The sequence below is a fragment of the Microcaecilia unicolor genome, chromosome 5 (genome assembly GCF_901765095.1).
Source record: "Microcaecilia unicolor chromosome 5, aMicUni1.1, whole genome shotgun sequence".
Taxonomy (NCBI): domain Eukaryota; kingdom Metazoa; phylum Chordata; class Amphibia; order Gymnophiona; family Siphonopidae; genus Microcaecilia; species Microcaecilia unicolor.
The window spans coordinates 218,440,970-218,462,983 of NC_044035.1; the positions used below are offsets into that span (position 1 = coordinate 218,440,970).

Below are 22,014 nucleotides of genomic sequence, written 5' to 3' on the forward strand. Positions count from 1 at the left end.
AAAGATAAACAATTGAACGGGGCACATAAGTGAAGAAAAGAAAAACAAAAAGGCACAAAAAGAAACTCTGATAAGAACCGAACTGGCAGTTGGGAGAAGAGAGGTTAAAAAATGTGTCCTCTCCTCACTGTGGAAAAAAATAGACTGTTGGTCCCACATTCACATGGTGAGTGGGAAGGTACTCGAGCACATGCACTGGAGCGTGTCTCGCACTCCAAAAGAGCTCTATGAAAAGCTTGATATAAGCTCCGGACCGGGCAACGTGACATCGCGTTACCCAATTGTGAGAATATTGGCCTGCTTGTCCTTGGAGAAAGTACAGAATAAGTGCTCAAAACTTGAAATATGAATACGTAAACACAAATTCAACTTAAACTCCAAGAAGTCACATACTGCATGCAACGCAACACTAAAGAGAAAGAGAAATAGAAACAGCATTTATCTTTGACTTTGATCTTTTTCTTTCAGCTTTCTTCCATTTATTTTTCTGACTCTTTATCTTCTCACACTTTATTCTTTCTTACTATTCAGTCTTCAGTCTTTATTTTTTCTACATATACCTTCAACTTTCCACCTCGTTCATCCCAGTCCTCCTCATCCTATTAGTCCTCAGTTTTTTGGATAACTCTTCCCTCTCTTCCAGTAACTTCTCTTTCTCTCTCTCCCCTCTGTACAGCACCCTTTATTTTCACTCTTCTGACCAGCATCTTCTCTCTCTTTCCCCCTTGATCCAGTACTTCCTTGTCATCAAGCAGATGAAGCCATTACATATGGGTTGTGTCCATCAACCAGCAGGGGGAGATAGAGAGCACTCAATTTTTCACAGTGCCTCATGGCCAGCTAGCTCCACTGCCTCTTCAGTATTCTCTATCTCCCCAAGCAGGGTGGCTGCAGCTTCTTCGAGCTCCATCAAAAATCTGCCTGGGGGTGGCTCCTGGCTTGCCAGTTGTTAGCCGGGGTGTTAGAGGCTATAGCAGCTTCACTTTGAAGGCACATAGGCCAGCCCTTTCCCTGCCATACCCATGCCCCCGTGGATGTGGACATATTAGCTTGCTTTTCCCTGTCCTTTCCCACTCAGTGGATGCAGGCACATTGGTTCGCTTTTCCCTGCCTTTCCCACTTATCTGAGCCTCCGGAGTATTTTTATTTACCTTTTTTGCCTCTGCTTTCCTCACAGCGTTAAAAAATAAATAAATAATTAATTAATTAAAGTCGCGCTTTAGCGCAGCAATCTTGGAAAAGAGGTTTTTTTTCTTGAGATTCTTCTGCAGGACCGGAGCTGTGATACTCGGTCTAGTGAGGTAAGAGTGTTTTCTGACTCCTCCGGGGTGGGCCCGTGATCGGGACGTTTTTGGTGTGAACCGCCATTTTTGAATTTTTCCGCCGTTTTCGGCGATGGCTGCGGAGACTGTAAAGCGCTGTTCTAAATGTGGCAAGCACAAATCAGCAGCGGGGCTCTGTAATTCGTACTGTACAGACGGTAGAGCCGGCCCGAGCATGGCGAGCGGCGATCTTTTGCGCTCTGAGCTGGCAGTGGACGCCATTTTGGATTTTCCACATGGCGCGGCCTCCGTTGCGACGGAGAGCCCTGAATCCGGGGGGGGGGGGTGTCCTCTGAGTGAAGCTAATAATAGAGCTGATAGCCCTGGGCAGGATCTGGGCGGTCAGGGACCGTTTTTCTCCCCTGATTTTGTTTTAATGCTGCATAGGGCATAGGGCGTACATGCTTAAAAGAGCTCTTCCTGCCCCCCCGGTGGATCCTGGCCTTTTGGAGTTGGCTTTGCCTGTTTCTTATCCTCCTGATAAACGCAGAAGGGCTAATTCCCCTTCTGAGTGTGGCGCACCCCCCTTTTCCCCCTGTGGTCAGGCTATGAGGATTCTGAGGGGTCTGGCAGAACTTCTTGGGCTGAGGAGCCAGAGTCGGGTGCAGAATTGCCACAGGAGCTTGATGATCCATCTGCGGTGAGGATTTTCCACCGCGAGGAGCTGCCAGCGCTTATTTCAGATGCCTTACAAGCCCTCTCGATTGAAGATCCTGGGAGTGGAACAGCCTCCTCTGTTAATCCAAGGATGGCTAGTACCAGAAAGCCTGATCGAGCCTTTCATTTGCATGACTCCATCCAAGAGCTTATTTCGGCTCAATGGGCTGACCCTGAGGGACCTTTGAAGGTTGCCAGGGCTATGGGGCAATTATACCCTCTGAGTGAGGAACATTTGGCTCGCTTTGCAATGCCTAAAGTGGATGCCCTGGTCACGGCTGTGACAAAGAGAACTACCCTCCCTGTTGAAGGAGGTGTTGCCCTGAAGGATATTCAAGACCGCAGGCTTGATTCAGCTCTGAAGCGATCCTTTGATTTGGCAGGTCTCACTGTTCGGGCGTCTGCATGCAGTTGTTATGCTGCTAGAGCCTGCCTGGCTTGGTTACAGCAGGCAGTGGAACAGCCCGGTGATGGAGTGGAAACCTTATCTGAAGTGGCTCCGCGGATGGAGTCGGCCTTGTCCTTTTTGGCTGATGCTCTTTGTTATATGGTCAGAGCTTCGGCTAAACAAATGGCTGTAGCAGTGGCGGCTCGCTGCACTCTTTGGCTACGACATTGGGCGGCGGACATGGCCTCTAAGCAAAGGTTGGTGAAGTTGCCGTTTCAAGGCCTTCTCCTGTTTGGTGAGGAGCTGGAAAACATTGTTAAAGGCCTGGGGGATTCCAAACCTCAGCGCTTGCCCGAAGATAGGCCGAAGCCTTCCTCTAGGGGTCAGGCGGTCCGCTCCTCTTACAGACCTCGCTTCCATGAAGCTAGAAGGTACCGCCCGGGACGTGCAGCTGGGTTCACTTCGCGTGCCCGCTTTCAGAAGAGAAACTCCTTTCGCTCTGACAAACGTTCCGCAGCTGCTGGTTCAAGGCCTGGACTTCAGGGGCGACCCTCTCAATGATGGTGCGCCGGTCCCCTCCTCGTTTCCTGTCATCGGAGGAAGACTTTCCCTCTTTTTCGAGGAGTGGGCCAAAATCTCCGCAGATCAGTGGGTGTTGGACCTGATCAGAGACAGATACCGAATAGAATTCGATGCCCCGGTGAGAGACGTGTTTGCGGAGTCCCAATGCAGTTCTGCCGCCAAACGGGCGGCGGTAGAGGAGACTTTGCACAGTCTGTGCCGGATAGGGGCTGTGACCCCGGTGTCTCCCGCCGAACAAGGTCTAGGCCGCTACTCCATTTACTTTGTGGTGCCACGAAAAGGTGGGTCTTTTTGCCCGATCTTGGACTTAAAAGAGCTAAACAAGTCCTTAACAGTGCGGCATTTTCACATGGAAACCCTGCGCTCCGTCATTGCGGCGGTACAGCCAGGAGAGTTTCTCACGTCTCTGGACCTGAAAGAATCTTACTTGCACATACCAATTTGGCCCCCGCACCAGAAGTTTCTGCGGTTTGCGGTGTTGGGAAAACATTTCCAGTTTCAGGCCTTGCCTTTTGGCCTCGCCACAGCTCCCTGAACCTTCTCCAAGGTAATGGTGGTAGTAGCTGCCTTTCTCAGGCGAGAGGGTATCCGGGTTCACCCGTACCTAGACGACTGGCTCATCAGAGCAGACTCAGAAAAAGAGAGTCATCTAGCTACAGCCAGAGTGGTTTCAGTCCTTCAATCTCTGGGCTGGGTCGTCAATATGGCCAAAAGTTACCTGACCCCCTCGCCAGGGGCGTAGCTACGGGTGGGCCTGGGTGGGCCCAGGCCCACCCATTCTTGGCTCAGGCCCACCCAGTCCTAGTCTGCGAGCCAATCGCAGCTCTGATGTTATTTTTTTCTTACCCGCAGCGGCGAACGGATGGCCCTAAAAGCAGCAAGCAACCAGGCTCGTCGACTCCGTCCTTCCTTCGCTTCCTGCCCTCTCAGCGTCCCGCCCGCTCGAAAGGAAATGACATCAGAGGAAGGCGGGACGCACACAGAGAGGGCAGGAAGCGAAGGAAGGACGGAGTCGATGAGCCTGGTTGCTTGCTGCTTTTAGGGCCGCCCGTTCACCGCTGCGACTTGTGGAGTGGAAGTGAGCCAGCAGCCTATCTATTCCACTCCCCTGCGCAGCCGTCGCCGTTCAGGCAAGTTAAAGCAGGCAAACCTGTGAAGGGGGAGAGAGGGGGAGGGAGATGCTGGATAGAATGGGGAAGGGGATGGATAGAAACAGGATGGGCAGGGGAGAGAGGAGAATTGCTGGACAACAGGGATTGCTAGAGGGGACAGGGGAGAGAGGAAATTTGCTGAAGATGGATGGAGGAGAAGGCAGGGGAATGGAGAGTTGCTGGACATGGCGGAGGGCAGGGGAAGGAGGAGAATTGCTGGGAATGGATGGAGGGGAAGGGGAGAGAGGAAATTTGCTGGAGTTGGATGGAGGAGAAGGCAGGGGAATGGAGAGTTGCTGGACATGGCGGAGGGCAGGGGAAGGAGGAGAATTGCTGGGCATGGATGGAGGGGAAAGGGGAGAGATGAAATTTGCTGGAGGATGGAGGAGAAGGCAGGGGAATGGAGAGTTGCTGGACATGGAGCGGAGGGCAGGGGAAGGAGGAGAATTGCTGGGCATGCATGGATGGAGGGGAAAGGGGAGAGAGGAAATTTGCTGGATATGGGTGGATGGAGGAGAGGGCAGGAGAGAGGAAATTTGCTGGATATGGATGGATGGAGGAGAGGGCAGGAAAGAATGGAGAGTTGCTGGACATGGATGGATGGAGGGGAGGGCAGGGGAAAGGAAAGAGGAGACTTGCTGGACATGGATGGATGGAGGGGAGGGCAGGGGAAAGGAAAGAGGAGACTTGCTGAACATGGATGGATGAATGGAGGGGGCAGGGGACAGACGACATTTGCTGGATATGGGTGGATGAAGGAGAGGGCAGGGGAGAATGGAGAGTTGCTGGATGGAGGGAGGGGAGAAAAGTCAGGGAGGAGATGCGCATGGATGGAGGGGAGGGAAGAGAGGAGAAATGCTGGACGTGGATGGAGTGGAGGGCAGGGAACAGAGGAAAATGTTGGACAAGGATGGAGGGAAGGAAAGACAAAGGAAGGAGATGCTCATGGTTGGAGGGGAGTGAGGAGAAATGCTGGACATGGATGGAGGGAAAACTGCTGAGTTGAGGAAGGATAGGAACAGGGCTACAGATGGTAGACAGGACACATAAGGACACAAGAGGATGGTGGACATGGTGAGAGAAAAAATATCAGATGGAAAGAAGACACTGCATGAAACAGAAGACACTGGGACCAAAGCGAATAGATCAGACAACAAAGGTAGAAAAAAGTATTTTATTCAGAATTTATTAATTGGAATGTGTCAGCTTTTGGAAATGTACATCTGTGATATTTTGCATGTAAGTTTCAATTTTTCTGGTATTGCTGCATGCTGAGTCTGACTTCTTGAGTTAACTTTCCAGTTCAGTATTTTGCCTTCATATTTTTTGATTTCTAGTTCCTTGTGTCATGTGTTGTTCATGTGTGATCAAGGTGCAGTATTCTGATAGCGTGTAGTATTTGCAGCCCTTTTTGTTTTGCTTTTTTTTTTTCACGAGGTAGTGTATTGGTGTTTTAGAGCCTAGTGTAATTACAGTTCTGCCTTTTCAAGCATAAGGCTGTAGCTCGTCCTGTCCTTGGAATTAGTGCTGTTATGGTTTAGTAAGGATATGAGTGTGTTTTTGCACAAGTTTGTGTATAACATTTTGCAGTGGAGCGATTGTGGGATAATGTAATTATATTTAAAAATATCAAATTTTTCCATTAAGTATGTATGTGGTTATACTGATGCAGGGCAGCTTTTGGGCAGACTACTTAGAAATCCATCATCAAGTGAATTCTAAGGCATTATTTTGTAGGATCCCAAGAGACACTGCTCATACTTATATAGACAGTGCATGCCCACCCATATTAGCTCTGGGCCCACCCAAAATCTCAGGTCTGGCTACGCCACTGCCCCTCGCAATCTCTAGAATATTTGGGGGCCAGGTTCAACACAGCCTCGGGCTATGTGTTTCTTCCCGAGCAAAGGCGGTGCAAGCTTCAGAATCAGGTCCGTCTGCTCCTGAGGATGCCCCGCCCGCGAGCTTGGGACATTGTCCAGCTGTTGGGATTGATGACGACCACCTTGGAAGTGTTGCCATGGGCGAGAGCGCACCTGAGACCTCTACAGTATTCTCTACTTCAACAATGGTCTCCAGTATCTCAGGATTATCAGTGCAGACTTTCTTGGCTCCCTGCGGCCCGCCTCAGTATGGAGTGGTGGCTCTCAGACAGCATGTTGCGGCGGGGAATGCTGCTGGTGCTCCCCGATTGGTGCCTAGTGGTGACAGTTGCCAGCCTGAAGGGCTGGGGCGCACATTGCCAGGGGAAGCATGCCCAGAGTCTGTGGACGCTCGACGAGTCAGAGTGGTCTATCAACCGCCTGGAGTTGAAAGCGGTGTTTCTGGCTCTTCTGGCCTTTCAAGTGACCCTGGAAGGATTGGCTGTCCGAGTGATGTCGGACAACATGACAGCAGTGGCGTACATAAATCGACAAGGCGGCACTCAGTGCAGAGCTCTAGCCGCACAGGCCGAACAAATTTGCCACTGGGCCGAGCTGCATCTACAGTCCCTGTCAGCAGCTCACATTGCAGGTCAGAGCAACGTGCAAGCTGACTATCTAAGCAGGCATCAGATCAATCCAGCGGAGTGGGAACTAGCAGACGATGTATTCCTGCAGATATGTGCCAAATGGGGCAAGCCAGTGATGGATCTTATGGTGACCAGTTCCAATGCCAAAGTCCCGTGCTTCTTCAGCAGACGGAGGGATCCTCGCTCTGCCGGGTTGGATGCCTTGGCTCAACCCTGGCCCCTGGGCTTGCTGTATGTCTTCCCTCCGTGGCCCTTGATAGGGCGAGTGCTCCTGCGGATTCGGCTGCATCCAGGAGAAGTGGTGCTCATCGCCCCGGATTGGCCCAGGAGGCCTTGGTATGCGGACCTCCGACAGATGCTGTTGGAGGCTCCCTTTCCATTACCTCTGGTTCCGCACCTGTTGTCACAGAGTCCGGTGGCCATGGAGGACGCCTGCCGCTTTGGTCTTATGGCATGGCGATTGAGAGGGCGCAATTGAGAGATAAAGGCTACTCAAATAAGGTAATTTCCACTCTCCTGCAGGCCCGTAAGCACTCCACTTCCGTGGCTTATGCCAGGATTTGGCGCCAGTTTGAAGTCTGGTGTGTTTCAAGAGCGCTTTCTCCGTTGCGGGCTTCTGTCTCGCCGATTCTGGACTTTTTGCAGGATGGTGTACACAAAGGCTTGGCCTATAATTCCCTGCGGGTGCAAGTGGCAGCACTGGCCTCCCTGCGTGGCAAGGTTGAAGGCATGTCCTTAGCTGCTCATCCAGATGTGGCACGGTTTCTTAGAGGGGTGCTTCAGCTCCGTCCTCCCATGCGGGCACCTTGTCCAGCTTGGAACCTGGGGTTAGTATTGAAGGCCCTTCAGGGGGCTCCCTTTGAACCGCTTCGGCGTGCATCAGAGAAAGATTTGACACTGAAGGCCGTCTTTTTAGTGGCCATTACCTCAGCGAGACGGGTGTCAGAGCTCCAGGCGCTGTCCTGTAGAGACCCTTTTCTGCAATTCTCAGAGTCGGGGGTCACGGTTCAGACCGTGCCTTCCTTCATGCCTAAGGTGGATTCAGCGTTTCACCTAAACCAGCCTGTTTTTCTTCCCTCCTTTGTTGAGGAGGAGTTTCCAGATTCAATTGGGCAGTTGCACCTTTTGGATGTGCGCAGGACTCTGTTGCAGTATCTGCGAATTACAAATTCTTTCAGGACCTCAGATCATCTTTTTGTGCTGTTTGCAGGTCCTCGCAGAGGGTCTTCAGCGTCTAAAGCCACTATTGCCCATTGGCTCAAAGAAGCTATCTTTTCAGCATATCTGCTGTCTGGCTGGGCTCCGCCTGAAGCCTTTAAGGCACATTCCACAAGAGCGATTTCCTCTTCCTGGGCGGAAACTGGAGCACTATCTCTTCATGAGATTTGCAGTGCTGCAACATGGGCTTCTAAGCTCTCTTTCGCCCGACATTACAGGCTGGATGTGGCTGCCAGGAGGGATGCGCGTTTTGGAGCACAGGTACTAGCAGGGCCGTGCCTAGGGTCTCTGGCGCCCCCCTGCAGACTATCAGTTGGCGCCCCACCTGCAGACTATCAGTTGGCAGCGGCGGCGCCCCCCCCCCCCCCCCCCCCCCCGTGAAAATGATCGCTCACCACTTGCCATACTGACAGGAATTGTCAGCAATATTCTTAGAAACAAATTGCTATACATTGCAAAATAAGATAGCAGATGTAAATTCTCAAAGTGGACATATTCCAAACACTAAAATGAAAATAAAATGATTTTTTTCTACCTTTGTTGTCTGGTGACTTTCTTTTCTGATCATGCTGGCCCAGTATCTGATTCTGCTGCTATCTGTCCTCTTAACTCCGTTCCAGGGCTTCCTTTCCATTTATTTCTTTCCTTTCCTCCTTTCTTCTTCATTTCTGGTCCTCAGCTTCTGCCTATTTTCTTCATCCATGTGCAGTTTTTCTCCTCTCTTCCTTTTCCCTCATCTCCTTCATCTCTCTTCCCTCCCCTCTATGTCCAGCAATTTCTCCTCTCTCCCTGAGCCCTGCCCTCCCATCCATGCTCCTCTGTCCCCTGCCCCCTCCATTCATCCCTATCCAGCAATTCCCCTCTCTCCCTGAGCCCTGCCCTGCAATCCATATTCATCCATGCCCATCTGTCCCCTGCCCCCTCCATTCATCCCTATCCAGCAATTCCCCTCTCTCCCTGAGCCCTGCCCTGCAATCCATATCCATCCATGCTCATCTGTCCCCTCCATTCATCCCTATCCAGCAATTCCCCTCTCTCCCTGAGCCCTGCCCTCCCAATCCATGCCCATCCATGCTCCTTTGTCCCCTGCCCCCTCCATTCATCCCTTTCCAGCAATTCCCCTCTCTCCCTGAGCCCTGCCCTCCCATCCATGCTCCTCTGTGCCCTCCATTCATCCCTAATTCCCTATCCAGCAATTCCCCTCTCTCCCTGAGCCCTGCCCCTCCCATCCATGCTCCTCTGTCACCCTCCATTAATCCCTATCCAGCAATTCCCCTCTCTCCCTTCCATGACCCCCCCACCTCGCATCTATGCTCCTCTCTCCTCTGTCCTCCCGCTCCCATCATGTCCCAGTTGGCCTGGCCCGCCCTCTTCTCCCCTCCCCCTTCGCATCCATGCTCGTCTCTCCCCTGCCCTCCCGCTCCCATTGTTCAACTACTGCCCGCCCTCTTCTCTCCCACCAACATCCCTTTTCTTGATTTTTCTTTTTAAATTTACCTCCGTGGCGGTCCAGCAGCGCAGCGTCAGTGAAGGACGCGGCGCTCGCCTCCCGACGTCTCTAGCCTTCCCTTCGCTGTGGTCCGCCTTCTTCTGACGTCATTTCCTTGACGTCAGAAGAAGGCAGAACACAGCGAAGGGAAGGCTAGAGACGTCGGGAGCGCTGCCTCCTTCACTGACGCTGCGCTGCTGGACCACCACGGAGGTAAATTTAAAAAGAAAAAAAAAGAAAAGGGATGTTGGGGGGGGGGGGAGAAGAGGGCGGGCAGTAGTTGAACAATGGGAGCGGGAGGGCGAGCGAGGTGAGCATGGTGCGGCGGCCCCCTGCCATGCTTACCTCGCTTACCGTGTTGGCACGGCCCTGGGTGCTAGTGCATAGTGTGGCTTGTTCCCACCCTATTAGGGATTGCTTTGTTACATCTCATACGTAATGGCTTCATCTGCTTGATGACAAGGAAGGGAAAATTAGGTTCTTACCATGATAATTTTCTTTCCTTTAGTCATAGCAGATGAAGCCATGAGCCCTCCCTGTATGATTCTGTATTGCAGTGATTCTGATTTTAGGTGCTGTTCTTGTTTCCTGAAGTTATATTCCTTCCTTGGGGAGTCGGAAAACAGTCTTCAGGATTCTTGTTACAGTTATAGGAGGATGAGTTCATTCCCTTCAGTTCATGTTTTGGGAGGATGAGTTTATTCCCTCCAGGAGGATGCAAGTATTCCCTCCGTTTATACAAAGTGGAGGACGAGTTTATTCCCTCCAGGAGGATGAGTTCATTCCCTCCTTTTTTGGAATTTATGCCCTTGTTAAGGGGCCATCGTTCGCTGTGAGGAAAGTTCATGTTATTCCCATTGTGGTTTGCCATTCTGCTTTGGAAGCTTCAAATACTGAAGAGGCAGTGGAGCTAGCTGGCCATGAGGCACTGTGAAAAATTGAGTGCTCTCTATCTCCCCCTGCTGGTTTATGGACACAACCCATACGTAATGGCTTCATCTGCTATAACTAAAGGAAAGAAAATTATCATGGTAAGAACCTAATTTTCCAATCCTCTTTCCCTCACCTCAGTCCAGCATCTCTCTCCATCACCCTACTTCCTCTTGTATCCAGCATCATTCTGTGTTCCGTTCCCCTTCTGTGTCAGCCTCCCTATTCCTCCCATGTCTAGTATACCCCCTCTTTATCCCCATCCCTGTCCAGCACCCCCTTTTTGTCTTCTTACTCCCTCCCCATGTCCAACATCTCCCCTCTGTCTTCCTACAACCTATGTCCAGTATTTTCCTTCTCCCTATACTCATGTCTAGCATCAATCCATATCTCTTTTTCCTCCCTACCTGATTTAGCACCTCCTCTCTCTTTTCTCTTCCTCTAAGCCAGCATCTTCCTCATCCTTTGTCAGTACTTCCGCCCATCCTGATCCAGCAACTCCCTTCTGTCACTCTACTCCTCCTATGTAAACTATCTTTCCTTCTCTCCCCCTTTATTATCTGGGTATTTGATTTTTCTAATTGGGCTGATCCCATGTTTCGGCAAATGTCTGCATCAGGGGTATAATAGCTGTTCTGAAAATTTGTGTATTAATCTTTATGTATGTTTGTATGATTATGTACATTTTTGCTGGAATCCATCTTGGATAAAGGTGGAATAAAAATAATAAACTAAACTAAACTTTCCTTGTGTCAATCTTCTAAATTCTTTGCTAGGTTTGCCTTTCCATTTCTTCTTTCTCCTCTTGTCTTTTTCCTTTCCTTCTCTACATCTGTCTGGTGCTGATCTTTCTTTTTATGTTTTTTTTTATTTCACTTATCTTCTCTGCTTTATATCCCCCATTTGACTTTACCCACATTTTCCCTTTCTAATTCTGATGTCTCATCGACCTAATAGCTTTTACTATTTCCCTCTAATCCCCTCTCTGGCACTCCTATTGCGCCCTCTGTTTGTCTCCTATCCCTTCATTTCCATCATCTCTACTCACCCTCTCAGTCCTCATCTACACTCGCTACCTCTCATCTCCTCACCAGCATCAGCTCCATCCCTGTCTTTTTCCTTTCATTGCCTCCAGGCTATTCTTCTCTTACCCTCTACACAATCAATTTCCTTTTAAAAAAAACATTTTTAATCCCATTTCTGCCTTCACTCAACCCCTTCAGAAACCTATTTTCTTCCTCTCACATCCCTCCATAATACCCCATTCTTTTTCAATGTCCCTCATTGTCTCTCCATCCTTCCAGGTCATTCACATTATGTCTCAACCTTTCCCCACACTTCATCCCCTTTCTCTTACCCCATTTCACACTCTCACTTATTCTCCCAACCCATCAACATACCCCCCACTCATACCTACCAACTGTCAAGTACTCACTATCCCCTCAATATTACTACTCCATCTTTCCCATCCATAATTCCCTGCTCTGCCTTCCAACACTCTCCCATTTAACCACCCAGTCATCTTCTGCTCTATTCCCCCCAAGTCTTAGTCATCTGCTTTGTTCTTCCTCTCCCCTCAGTGCCATCCATCTTCTACTCCTACTCTGTTCCTCTTTCCGTCACCCCCTAGTGTTATCCATCACTCTGTTCCTCTTCACTACCCCACCCACAGTCTCATCCATTTTCTACTCTGTTCCCCTCTTTCCACCAGTCCCATCCATTTTTTGCACTTTCCAAGGCTGCTGTTCATTTCTTCTTTGTCCATGTCCACTATCATTCCCTCTATGTCCAGGTCCCTCCTCCTGTGGTCCTCAGCCTTTCTGTATTCATCTTCTTTCCTCCTCTTCCCTTTCTCAGACTCCCACCCCCACCCCAGGGCCAGCATCTCTCCCTTGTCCCCTCCCAATAGTACAGCATCTCTCTCTCTCCCTCCTCTCCTGCTGTTCTCCCTCTGCTCACCCCTATCCAAGCATCTTTCTCTCTCTCTCTCTCTTCCTCCATGGATCTAGTGTCTTTCCTCCTCTGTTCCACATCTCTCATTCAATCTCTCTTTCCCTCTCTCCCATCCACATGCTGCGACCTGGCATCTCTATCCCCCCCCCCCCCAATTTGGCATCTCCCTCCACCCCTTCCTCCCCAATCTGGCATTGCTTCTTCACTTCCTTTCCTCCTCCACCCAACCTGCAGGTGCAGCATCATTCCTTCTCTCTTCCACAACCCCCAACTCCCTCTGCAGTCCAGTATATCTCTCCCTTCCCTCCTTCCCATGATCTGGCATCGCTTTCTGTCATGTCCCCTACCTCAATGCAAGTGGTGTCCTCGAGCTGCGCAGGGTCCCGTCGACCCGCACACTTGACTGGCACAGCCCTGAGCCATGTGTGTGTAGTTCTTCTCTGCCTGCAGGCTCCTTGATTGCTTTGCTTCCATGTACCTGGCTCTGCTCTCTCTCTGCCTGGCTTCCCTTGCTTCTCTCCTATTGGTCTTCCGGTTCCTCCTTCCCCTGCTCTTGTCCTATGGCTGTGCCCCTTCTCCCTGCTGATGTCAGACGCCAGCACTTTATCAGCTGAGCTCTTCCTAGACTCCTTGCTTTGGCTTCTACTTTGGTAGGTGTTGCTTTGGTAGGTGTTACTTGTTCAGTAGTGTGCTTCTCTACGTTGTTCTTCGTTGCTGACTCTGCCTGTACCTGGATTACTCTCGTGTCTGCTGCCTGCCTACTGACCTTGCCTGTACCTGGATTACTCTCGTGTCTGCTGCCTGCCTACTGACTCTGCCTGTACCTGGATTACTCTCGTGTCTGCTGCCTGCCTCCTGACCTTGCCTGTACCTGGATTACTCTCGTGTCTGCTGCCTGCCTACTGACTCTGCCTGTACCTGGATTACTCTCTTGACCTGCTGCCTGCCTACTGACTCTGCCTGTACTTGGATCACTTTCTTGCCTGCTGCCTGTCTGGCCGTCACGTTCATCACCCCGCTTTCTGCTCTATCTCATAAGCCCTGCAGGCCGCCCGCACCTAGGGGCTCAACCTCTGAGGAACGTTGGTCAGCGCAGATGAAACCCGGGGTTGTCTGGCCGCCAAGCAGAACCTGGTCCGAGTACCAGGCTCGGCAGCGCTCTACTTGGTACAAGAACTCACAGGTCTGACACTTTCCCTTCTCTTCCTCCTCCCCCCAAGCTGCAGTCCTCCGATCTTTTGGCATGTCAGCCATCAAGACAGCCTTGTCTCCTGTTGGCACTAAAAGCTTTCCCTCTGCAGCATCCTGCCTATGCAGGAACAGGAAGTTGTGCAAAGGAAAAGCTTCCGGGACTGGTAGGAGACAAGGCTGCCTTGATAGCTGACATTGCTGTAAGGTCAGAGGACTGCAGTGCAAGGGGGAAGGAGGGAGAGAAGGGAAAGGAAAGAGATGCCAGACAGCAAGGAAGAAGGGGGAGAAAGATACTGGACCACACAGGGTGGAGATACTGGACAAACACACACACACACTGAAACTTGGGGGAAGGGGGACCTTGGCCCCTGTCTTGAAATTTAATTTGATGCAACCCGGTCTTCTGGTTACCTGTTCTGTCTTTACATAAGCACCATGCTGCTCACATCCAATGTCAAACACATACTTTCCTGGTCCCAGGGGCTGCAAATAAAAAGTAACAATATGCTTATTTACAAATCAAGTAAGTTAAAGATGTCACTGACAAAAAAGGAAAGTAACATACATGCTAAGTAGAAATTTTGCTGAATAATTTTGACTTTACTGCACATTTGTTAGATCTAGAAAGGAAAAATCTATTCATCCTGTATAAAAATACAATTTAGATAAATTTATGACAGCATATAAGAGTCAATTAGTCCATTCAGTCTGCCCATCTCTGGTGTTCCAGCAATTTGAGAAGATGAGAATATAAATTCTCACACTTAAATGTATACCAACTGACTCCTTCTTCAATGCTTTTTACCAAACCGTTCAACCCTTCTCCTACCATTGACCTTTACATCTGCCCCACATGTTACCATTCAGCTGGTAGGCTATTTCAGGCTTCATATTTTTCTTTGGTTCTTCTAAGTTTATACTTAATCAAATATACATGTCACCATCCATGTCTTCCAACCAAGATTAATAATATATGCACATCAAGTACAATTTTAAATCACATAATTAATCACTTAAAGCGTCCCCCTTACATTTCCACCTGTACAGTGCAAAATATAAACTGCAGATGTAAATTCTCAAAAGTAAAATGAAATCTTTTTTTTTTTTTTTTACCTTTGTCGTCTAGTGATTTTTTTCTAATCATCTTGTTCCCTTGTTCTGCTTCTCTCTGTGCTCTGAACTCTGTTTCCAGGGACTCCTAGTCATTATTTCTTTTCTATCCTCCTTTCTTGTTCACTTCCTGCCTTATATACATCTTTCACATTCAACTTTCTTCTATTGTCCTTCCTTCTCAAATCTGTATAGTTTTGTTCTCTTCCCTTCCCCTCATCCATGGGTACCATCTCCTCCCTTCTCTCTTCCCTTCCCTTCCCCTCTCCTCCATAGGTACCTTCTCCCCTCCCTTCCCCTCTAAGGGCACCATTCTTCCCTTCCCTTCTTTTCCCCTCTCTTCCCCTCCCCTCCATTGTTACCATTTCCCTTCTTTGTTCCATAATCAGGTTTTGGCATCTCTGTCTGCCTGTCTCTCCCCTCCCCTTCTTCTACACTCCAGCATCTCTCACATTTGCCATTCCCCCCCCCCCCCCCACACACACCTCCAGGTGCTGAACTGCAACTCCCCCTAAGGGAGCCTATCTAGGGACATCTGCACTGTGCGTCTGCACTGTGCCCCTCACTGACTCACATACCCCCTCCCCAGTTAATCTATACCAGGTTGATCACCTGCCACTACTCGGGCCACTGCAGTGAGCGGTTGAGGGCTAACACTCCCTAGGGCACCCGGGGCTCCCCTGACAGCTAGAAGTCCCTGAGACTGTCCCAGTACCATAAGCATCCTACCAGCTCAATCATGCCATTCTCCTTGCATTCACACATGAGCAGTGCAAAGTAATTTTGGCAACCATTGGGCCCTACCACACCAATGGTCACAACTGTCTGCTTCCCCATTAGAGGGATATTTAGTCCAATGGAAACCACCTGGATGGGGGGGATCCCATCCCCCAAAGGCTCAAACCATCTGGAGTACCTGATTACAGGCACCTGTCTTTGCTATCAGCACCCATACTTGAGCACTTCTTCTCCATTCCAGTGCCACACTGGTCAGTGTGGTTGCCCCAACTCCTGGGGTCCATCATCCAGTTCAACCAGGATCCCGACTGCTCCCCGCAGAGGGGAGGTATACACTTCTCGGCTCTCCACAGCTCCTTGTGGGGCATCCACAATTCGGATAGGGTGAAAATCTTCTCTATTAAAAGACTCTGTCTGTCAGCCCACTCTCTCTTCTCTTCTATAGTTATGGGTAGGTCATCCTCAAAAAGCATGCTGTTGTTTGCAGTACGGAGCTTAGAGCGAACTCCCAGGATCTGCTCGAGGGTTCTCAATTCCATTGGAACCCTCACTTTATCCTCCTCATTTCTCTTGTCTTCTGTACTGCCCTCCTCTGGGCTACCTAATTCCAATCAAGAGCCCCCCTGATTCTTTTGTATGACATCATTGTCACCAGATTTTATTCTGAAGTTATGAATATTTCTGCTTACTGTGAGCTCATCCTGGTCCCTAGGTTCAGGGTAGGTCCGCAGCATCAGGCCCATACATTGGTTACTTAGAGTACTCCTGGCCATTCTCTCTCTGATGCTGCCATGAAAATGATAAAAGAGATGGGATGACTTCCCTATGAGGAAAGGCTAAAGTGGCTAGGGCTCTTCAGCTTGGAGAAAAGACGGAGAATGGGAGATATGATAGAGGTCTATAAAATAATGAGTGGGGTGGAACAGGTAGACGTGAATCACTTCTTTACTCTTTCCAATATACTAGGACTAGGGGGCAAGCAATGAAGCTAGAAAGTAGTAAATTTAAAACAAATAGCAGAAAATATTTCTTCACTCAATGCGTAATTAAACTCTGGAATTAGAGTCTGATATGCAGGAAGCTGAAATGTGTCTTACAATATTGGACTTGTCTGGAGGCCCCTGCCTTTTGGCACTGGTGGAACCAGGTGCACCTTCTGGTGTCTTGGGAAGCCAGAGAGGCGAGACAATCACCTAGGCATAGGAAGCTTTTTCTTCAGATATGGTCACCTTATCTGCAAATTCTTAGCCCAAAAGATCTCATGTGAAGACATGCCATGGGTGTAATATATACTATGGACGCCATGTGGCCCAACAACCTCAACATCTGCCAAGCTGTGACTTGCTGCGATGTCTGAACCTTGGACGCAAGGGACAGAAGGTTGTCCGCAGACGCCTCTGGAAGATAGGCTCGAACAGTCCGCGTATCGAGCAGGACTCCTATGGATTCCAATTACTAGACAGGGGAGAAATGGTACTTGGAGTAATTTATTACGAACCCTAGTAGCTTGAGCACCTGAACAGTCTTCCGCATGGACTCCCAAGCACCATCATCTGAGGTGCTCTTTACCAGCCAATCGTTGAGATAAGGGAACACATGCACTCCCAGTCCACATAGCAACGCTGCAACTACTGCTTGACATTTGGTAAATACCCTGGGAGCTGACGTGAGGCCAAAAGGCAACACGCGGTACTGAAATTGATGTGTTCCCAGCCAAAACTGAAGATAAGTCCTGTGAGCTGGAAGTATCGGGATATGTGTATATGCATCCTTCAAGTCCAGAGAGCATAGCTAATCGTTTTTCTGAATCATGGGAAGAAGGGTGCCCAGGGAAACCATCCTGAACTTTTCTCAAACTAGGAATTTATTCAGGGCGATTAGGTCTAGGATGGGACACATCCCCGTCTTTTCCTGCACAAGGAAGTACCTGGAATAGAATCCCTGCACTTCCCCTGGTAGAACGGGTTTGACCGCATGGGCCTTTAGAAGGGCGGAGAAATCCTCTGCATGCACCTGCTTGTGCTGAGAGCTGAATGAATGAGCAATTTGGGCAACTTGGAGGTTTGGATTTCAAATTGAGGGTGTATCCTAGCCGAACTATTTGAAGAACCCACCGGTTGGAAGTTATGAGAGGCTACCTTTGGTGAAAAACTTTTAACCTCCCCCCAACCGGTAAGTCGTCTGGCACGGACACTTTTATGGTGGTTAAGTTCTGCTGGAGCCAGTCAAAGTAGATGCTCGTGAAGAGCTGGTATGATTTGAATACAGGCAACGAGCATCGCAGCCTGATACATTTTCCTTCCAAAAGAGTCCAAGGTTCTTGCTTCTCTGCCTGGGGAAGCCAAAACACTCTTGGCCCTCTTGAGAGTGGCATCCACCACCATGGAGTTGTGGGGTAACTGAGACCTCGCCAACCCAGGTTCCCCATGGATCCAATACTTGGTGTCAATTTTCTTAGGGACTACAGGGACAGAGGGGACACCCAGTTCTGCATGAGGACTACCTTCAGTACTTCATGCAGGGGGGCCATCACTGCTTCCTTAGGTAGAGAGGTGTAGTCCAGGATCTCGAGCATCTTAGTCCTGGGCTCATCCTCCAGTTCTACTGGGAAGGGTATGGCCTCAGCCATTTCCCGCACAAACAAGGTGAAAGAGAGCCTCTCAGGTGGTGATAGCCATCTCACAAGTGGAGAAGGTTATGAAGGAATCACAAAAGACTCACGGAGGAAAAGTACCTGGGATACTCCTCAGACTCCCACAAACGCTTCTCCTCGGTGTCAGATAACACTTCCCTCAGGGAAGCCCGAGACCAGGTCCGCCTCGACGTCGAAGACCCATGGCCTCAAGAACGGCATCGAGAGGTCGGTTTATGCCTGGACTCCGGTGAAGCTTCCTCCACCGATGTCGAAGGAGAACCAGCCTGGGTGGCAGTCAACACCAGAACAGCAAGCGGCGCCAGAGTCGGAGGCCGCATCGCGGGCTGGAGGCCAGGCGGGGCTGCAGTGGAAGGCATGGTAGGCACAGGCACCCCCAATGCCAATGCACATCGCTGCATAAAGGCCTCCAACAGCTCTAGGAGCAAGGCCCGAAGTCGCTCATCGAGAGCCGCCATCAGTACAGGCTGTGGGACCGGTGTGGGCTCAGGTTGCCAAACCTCCTGGGATGTGGGAGCAGGATCTTGGCTGCTGGAAGATGTGCACATTGGCACCTCTTGAATAGAGGGAGAGAGGTCCTCTCGGCACTGACGCTTCTCGGGAGCCGGATCCCTTGACGTCCCGGAGCTCTGGGCACCATGCTTCAAAGGAGATTGGTGTCGGCGCTTCTTAGCCTTCGCTCAATGCACCTCACCGAGACTCCTCGTGCCGACGAGGATGACGTAACATAGTAGATGATGGCAGAGAAAGACCTGTATGGTCCATCCAGTCTGCCCAACAAGATAAACTCATATGTGCTAATTTATGTGTATACCTGACTTTGATTTGTATGTGCCATTTTCAGGGCACAGACCGTAGAAGTCTGCCCAGCACTAGCCCCGCCTCCCAACCACTAGCCCCGCCTCCCACCACTGGCTCTGCTACCCAATCTTCGCTAAGCTTCTGAGGATCCATTCCTTCTGAACAGGATTCCTTTATGTTTATCCCACGCATTTTTGAATTCCGTTGCTGTTTTCATCTCCACCACCTCCCGCGGGAGGGCATTCCAAGTATCTACCACTCTCTCCGTGAAAAAATACTTCCTGACATTTTTCTTGAGTCTGCCCACCTTCAATCTCATTTCATGTCCTCTAGTTCTGCCGCCTTCCCATCTACAGAAAAGGTTCGTTTGCGGATTAATACCTTTCAAATATTTGAACGTTTGTATCATATCACCCCTGTTTCTCCTTTCCTCCAGGGTATACATGTTCAGGTCAGCAAGTCTCTCCTCATATGTTTTGTAACGCAAATCCCATACCATTCTCGTAGCTTTTCTTTGCACCGCTTCAATTCTTTTTACATCCTTAGCAAGATACGGCCTCCAAAACTGAACACAATACTCCAGGTGGGACCTCACCAACGACTTATACAGGGGCATCAACACCTCCTTTCTTCTGCTTGTCACACCTCTCTCTATACAGCCTAGCAACCTTCTAGCTATGGCCACCGCCTTGTCACACTGTTTTGTCACCTTCAGATCCTCAGATACTATCACCCCAAGATCCCTCTCCCTGTCTGTACATATCAGTCTCTCACCGCCTAACACATACATCTCCCGTGGATTTCTATTCCCTAAGTGCATCACTTTGCATTTCTTCGCAATTAATTTTAATTGCCAAACCTTAGACCATTCTTCTAGCTTCTGCAGATCCTTTTTCATGTTTTCCACTCCCTCCTGGGTGTCCACTCTGTTACAAATCTTAGTATCATTCACAAAAAGGCAAACTTTACCTTCTAACCCTTCGGCAATGTCACTCACAAATATATTGAACAGAATCGGCCCCAGCACCAATCCCTGAGGCACTCCACTGCTCACCTTTCCCTCATCAGAGCGAATTCCATTAGCCACCACCCTCTGGTGTCTGTCTGTCAACCAGTTCCTAATCCAGTTCACCACATCGGGTCCTATCTTCAGCCTGTCAAGTTTATTCAAGAGCCTCCTGTGGGGAACCGTCTCAAAAGCTTTGCAGAAATCTAAATAGATTACGTCTACAGCACGTCCATGATTCAATTCTCCGGTCACCCGGTCAAAAAATTCAATGAGATTCGTTTGGCATGATTTACCTTTGGTAAAACCATGTTGTCTCGGATCTTACAACTTATTGGCTTCCAGGAAATTCACTATCCTTTCCTTCAGCATCGCTTCCATTACTTTTCCAATAACCGAAGTGAGGCTTACCGGCCTGTAGTTTCCAGCTTCTTCCCTATCACCACTTTTGTGAAGAGGGACCACATCCGCTGTTCTCCAATCCCACGGAACCTCTCCCGTCTCCAAGGATTTATTAAACAAATCTTTAAGAGGTCACGTGATGCCACGCTGAAGAGCAGACGTGGAGAAGAGGAGCTCCTGTCCCTCAACTGAAAGAACAGCTATTAAAGCGGAAAAATAAGATTGTGACCATCGCCTTAGTTAGGGCAGCCAGATCAACTGAACGAGCAGCTGAAACGAGAGCGAAAAATAGATGGCAACAAGAACGCCAAGAAAACAAGGAGAAAAGCTGAAAACAGCGGGGGTACACAAAATGGCGGCAGTAGAAGAAGAAAGCTCGACCTCAGTCAGCTCCGCGTGGGTGGCCGAGATTATTACTGAAGTCACCCAGGCGCTAAATACATTGTTGGATGCCAAATTTCAAAACTTATCAGATAAACTGGAAAAGCTGGATGGTAAGATGGGAGCACTTATGGGAGAGTTCACAGCCTCGTGTCAGCGAATTTCCGATCTTGAAGACCACGTCCAGAAAATGGATACTGACAAGGAGGCATGACCGCAAAGCTCACAGACCTAGAAAACAAACTAGATGACTTGGAAAATAGGTCAAGAAGAGCAAACCTCCGGTTAGTGGGCATACCTGAAACTATCACAGATGCGGAGTTGCGTCCGTTCCTGGAGGAGTGGCTGCGGACCAAGCTTCACGTGCAGTCAGCAAACGGACCACTCAGGATTGAATGGGCCCATAGGTTAGGCCTGAAACGGAGCGGCGACGCCAAACCCAGAGTGGTTATCATTAAGCTGTTGAACTATGCTCACAAGATGGAACTTTTAAAAGCAATCCGAGCAAAAAGCCCGCTGCAGTATGAAAACAAGTCTGTTCTATGTTTCCAAGACTTTTCCACTAGAGTATCGCAACTAAGGAAGGCATACTCACCCATTTGCTCAGCCTTACATCAGAGACAAGTGCAATTTGCATTGTTATATCCAGCCCGCCTAAAAGTCTTTACGGATGGGAAAGCAACCTTTTTGGAGTCACCCGAAGCGGCACGAGCATTTCTAAATAATCATGCACTGCAGCAAAGGGAGAGAGCTGAAAAATAGCACAGGCCTGAGATCGAGAGCAAGAAGCAGGAACTCGATACAGGTGACGACTCTTGGATGTTAACTATTTAAAGGATCTAAATTAAGTTCATTTTTGGCAAATAGACTACCCCAGGCTTTGGTGAGATGAGCCACGACACAGTGTCAATGGGATAAGAGTGGAGACTGGAGATTGATATGCAAGCAGTGAAAGCCCGGAACAGATATCAGAGTCCCCAAAGGACTTTTGGAAAAAGACTAGGGATTGGAGAGACTCGTTTTATACCCCACCTTTCAGTTCATATGGAGATAAAGAGCGGACAGATAAGCATGCAAGCAGGAAAGGAACCACGAGCTGAACATGATGAGAAGAATCATTTGATCCCTGCTGACTGAAATGGGTTGGATATCTATAATAACTTGATAATGGAATAACTAGGAAGCCCGCAATTGGGGGCCTAGGGGCTGTATGGAGATGGAGTGGAGAGAGCCATATGGAAGAACGGTATGGTGGACTTAAAGAACATGTAAGGATGAAGAATGGGGGAAGCGTAGCGGTAATTGAATGGGGAAGATGAATGTAAGTCATGCTGTGAATGAGTGCAGAAGCATGGAAAGTTTTACTGTAATAGATGATTGGATAGGAAATGGTTAAGTAATGTGTGGTTAATTACATATACAACAAAGGGATATATTACATTGGCTGCCATAGAATACAACCACAGACGGGGGTGGTTGACACACTGAGTTATAGTTAAATATATCACTCCGTAGATTAGACAGTGGAAG

The 22,014-nt window shown here is 49.4% G+C and overlaps 1 protein-coding gene across 3 annotated transcripts in view; it reads right to left on the reverse strand.

The window, feature by feature from the left end:
* RSPH1 (radial spoke head component 1) overlaps positions 1 to 22,014 on the reverse strand; it is a 246,673-nt gene that overhangs the window by 70,224 nt on the left and 154,435 nt on the right. For all 3 annotated transcript variants that reach the window (XM_030203781.1, XM_030203779.1, XM_030203780.1), the window contains exon 6: positions 13,805 to 13,876. In XM_030203781.1, the coding sequence (XP_030059641.1) occupies positions 13,805 to 13,876 (72 nt within the window). The remainder of the gene's footprint in view (positions 1 to 13,804; positions 13,877 to 22,014) is intronic.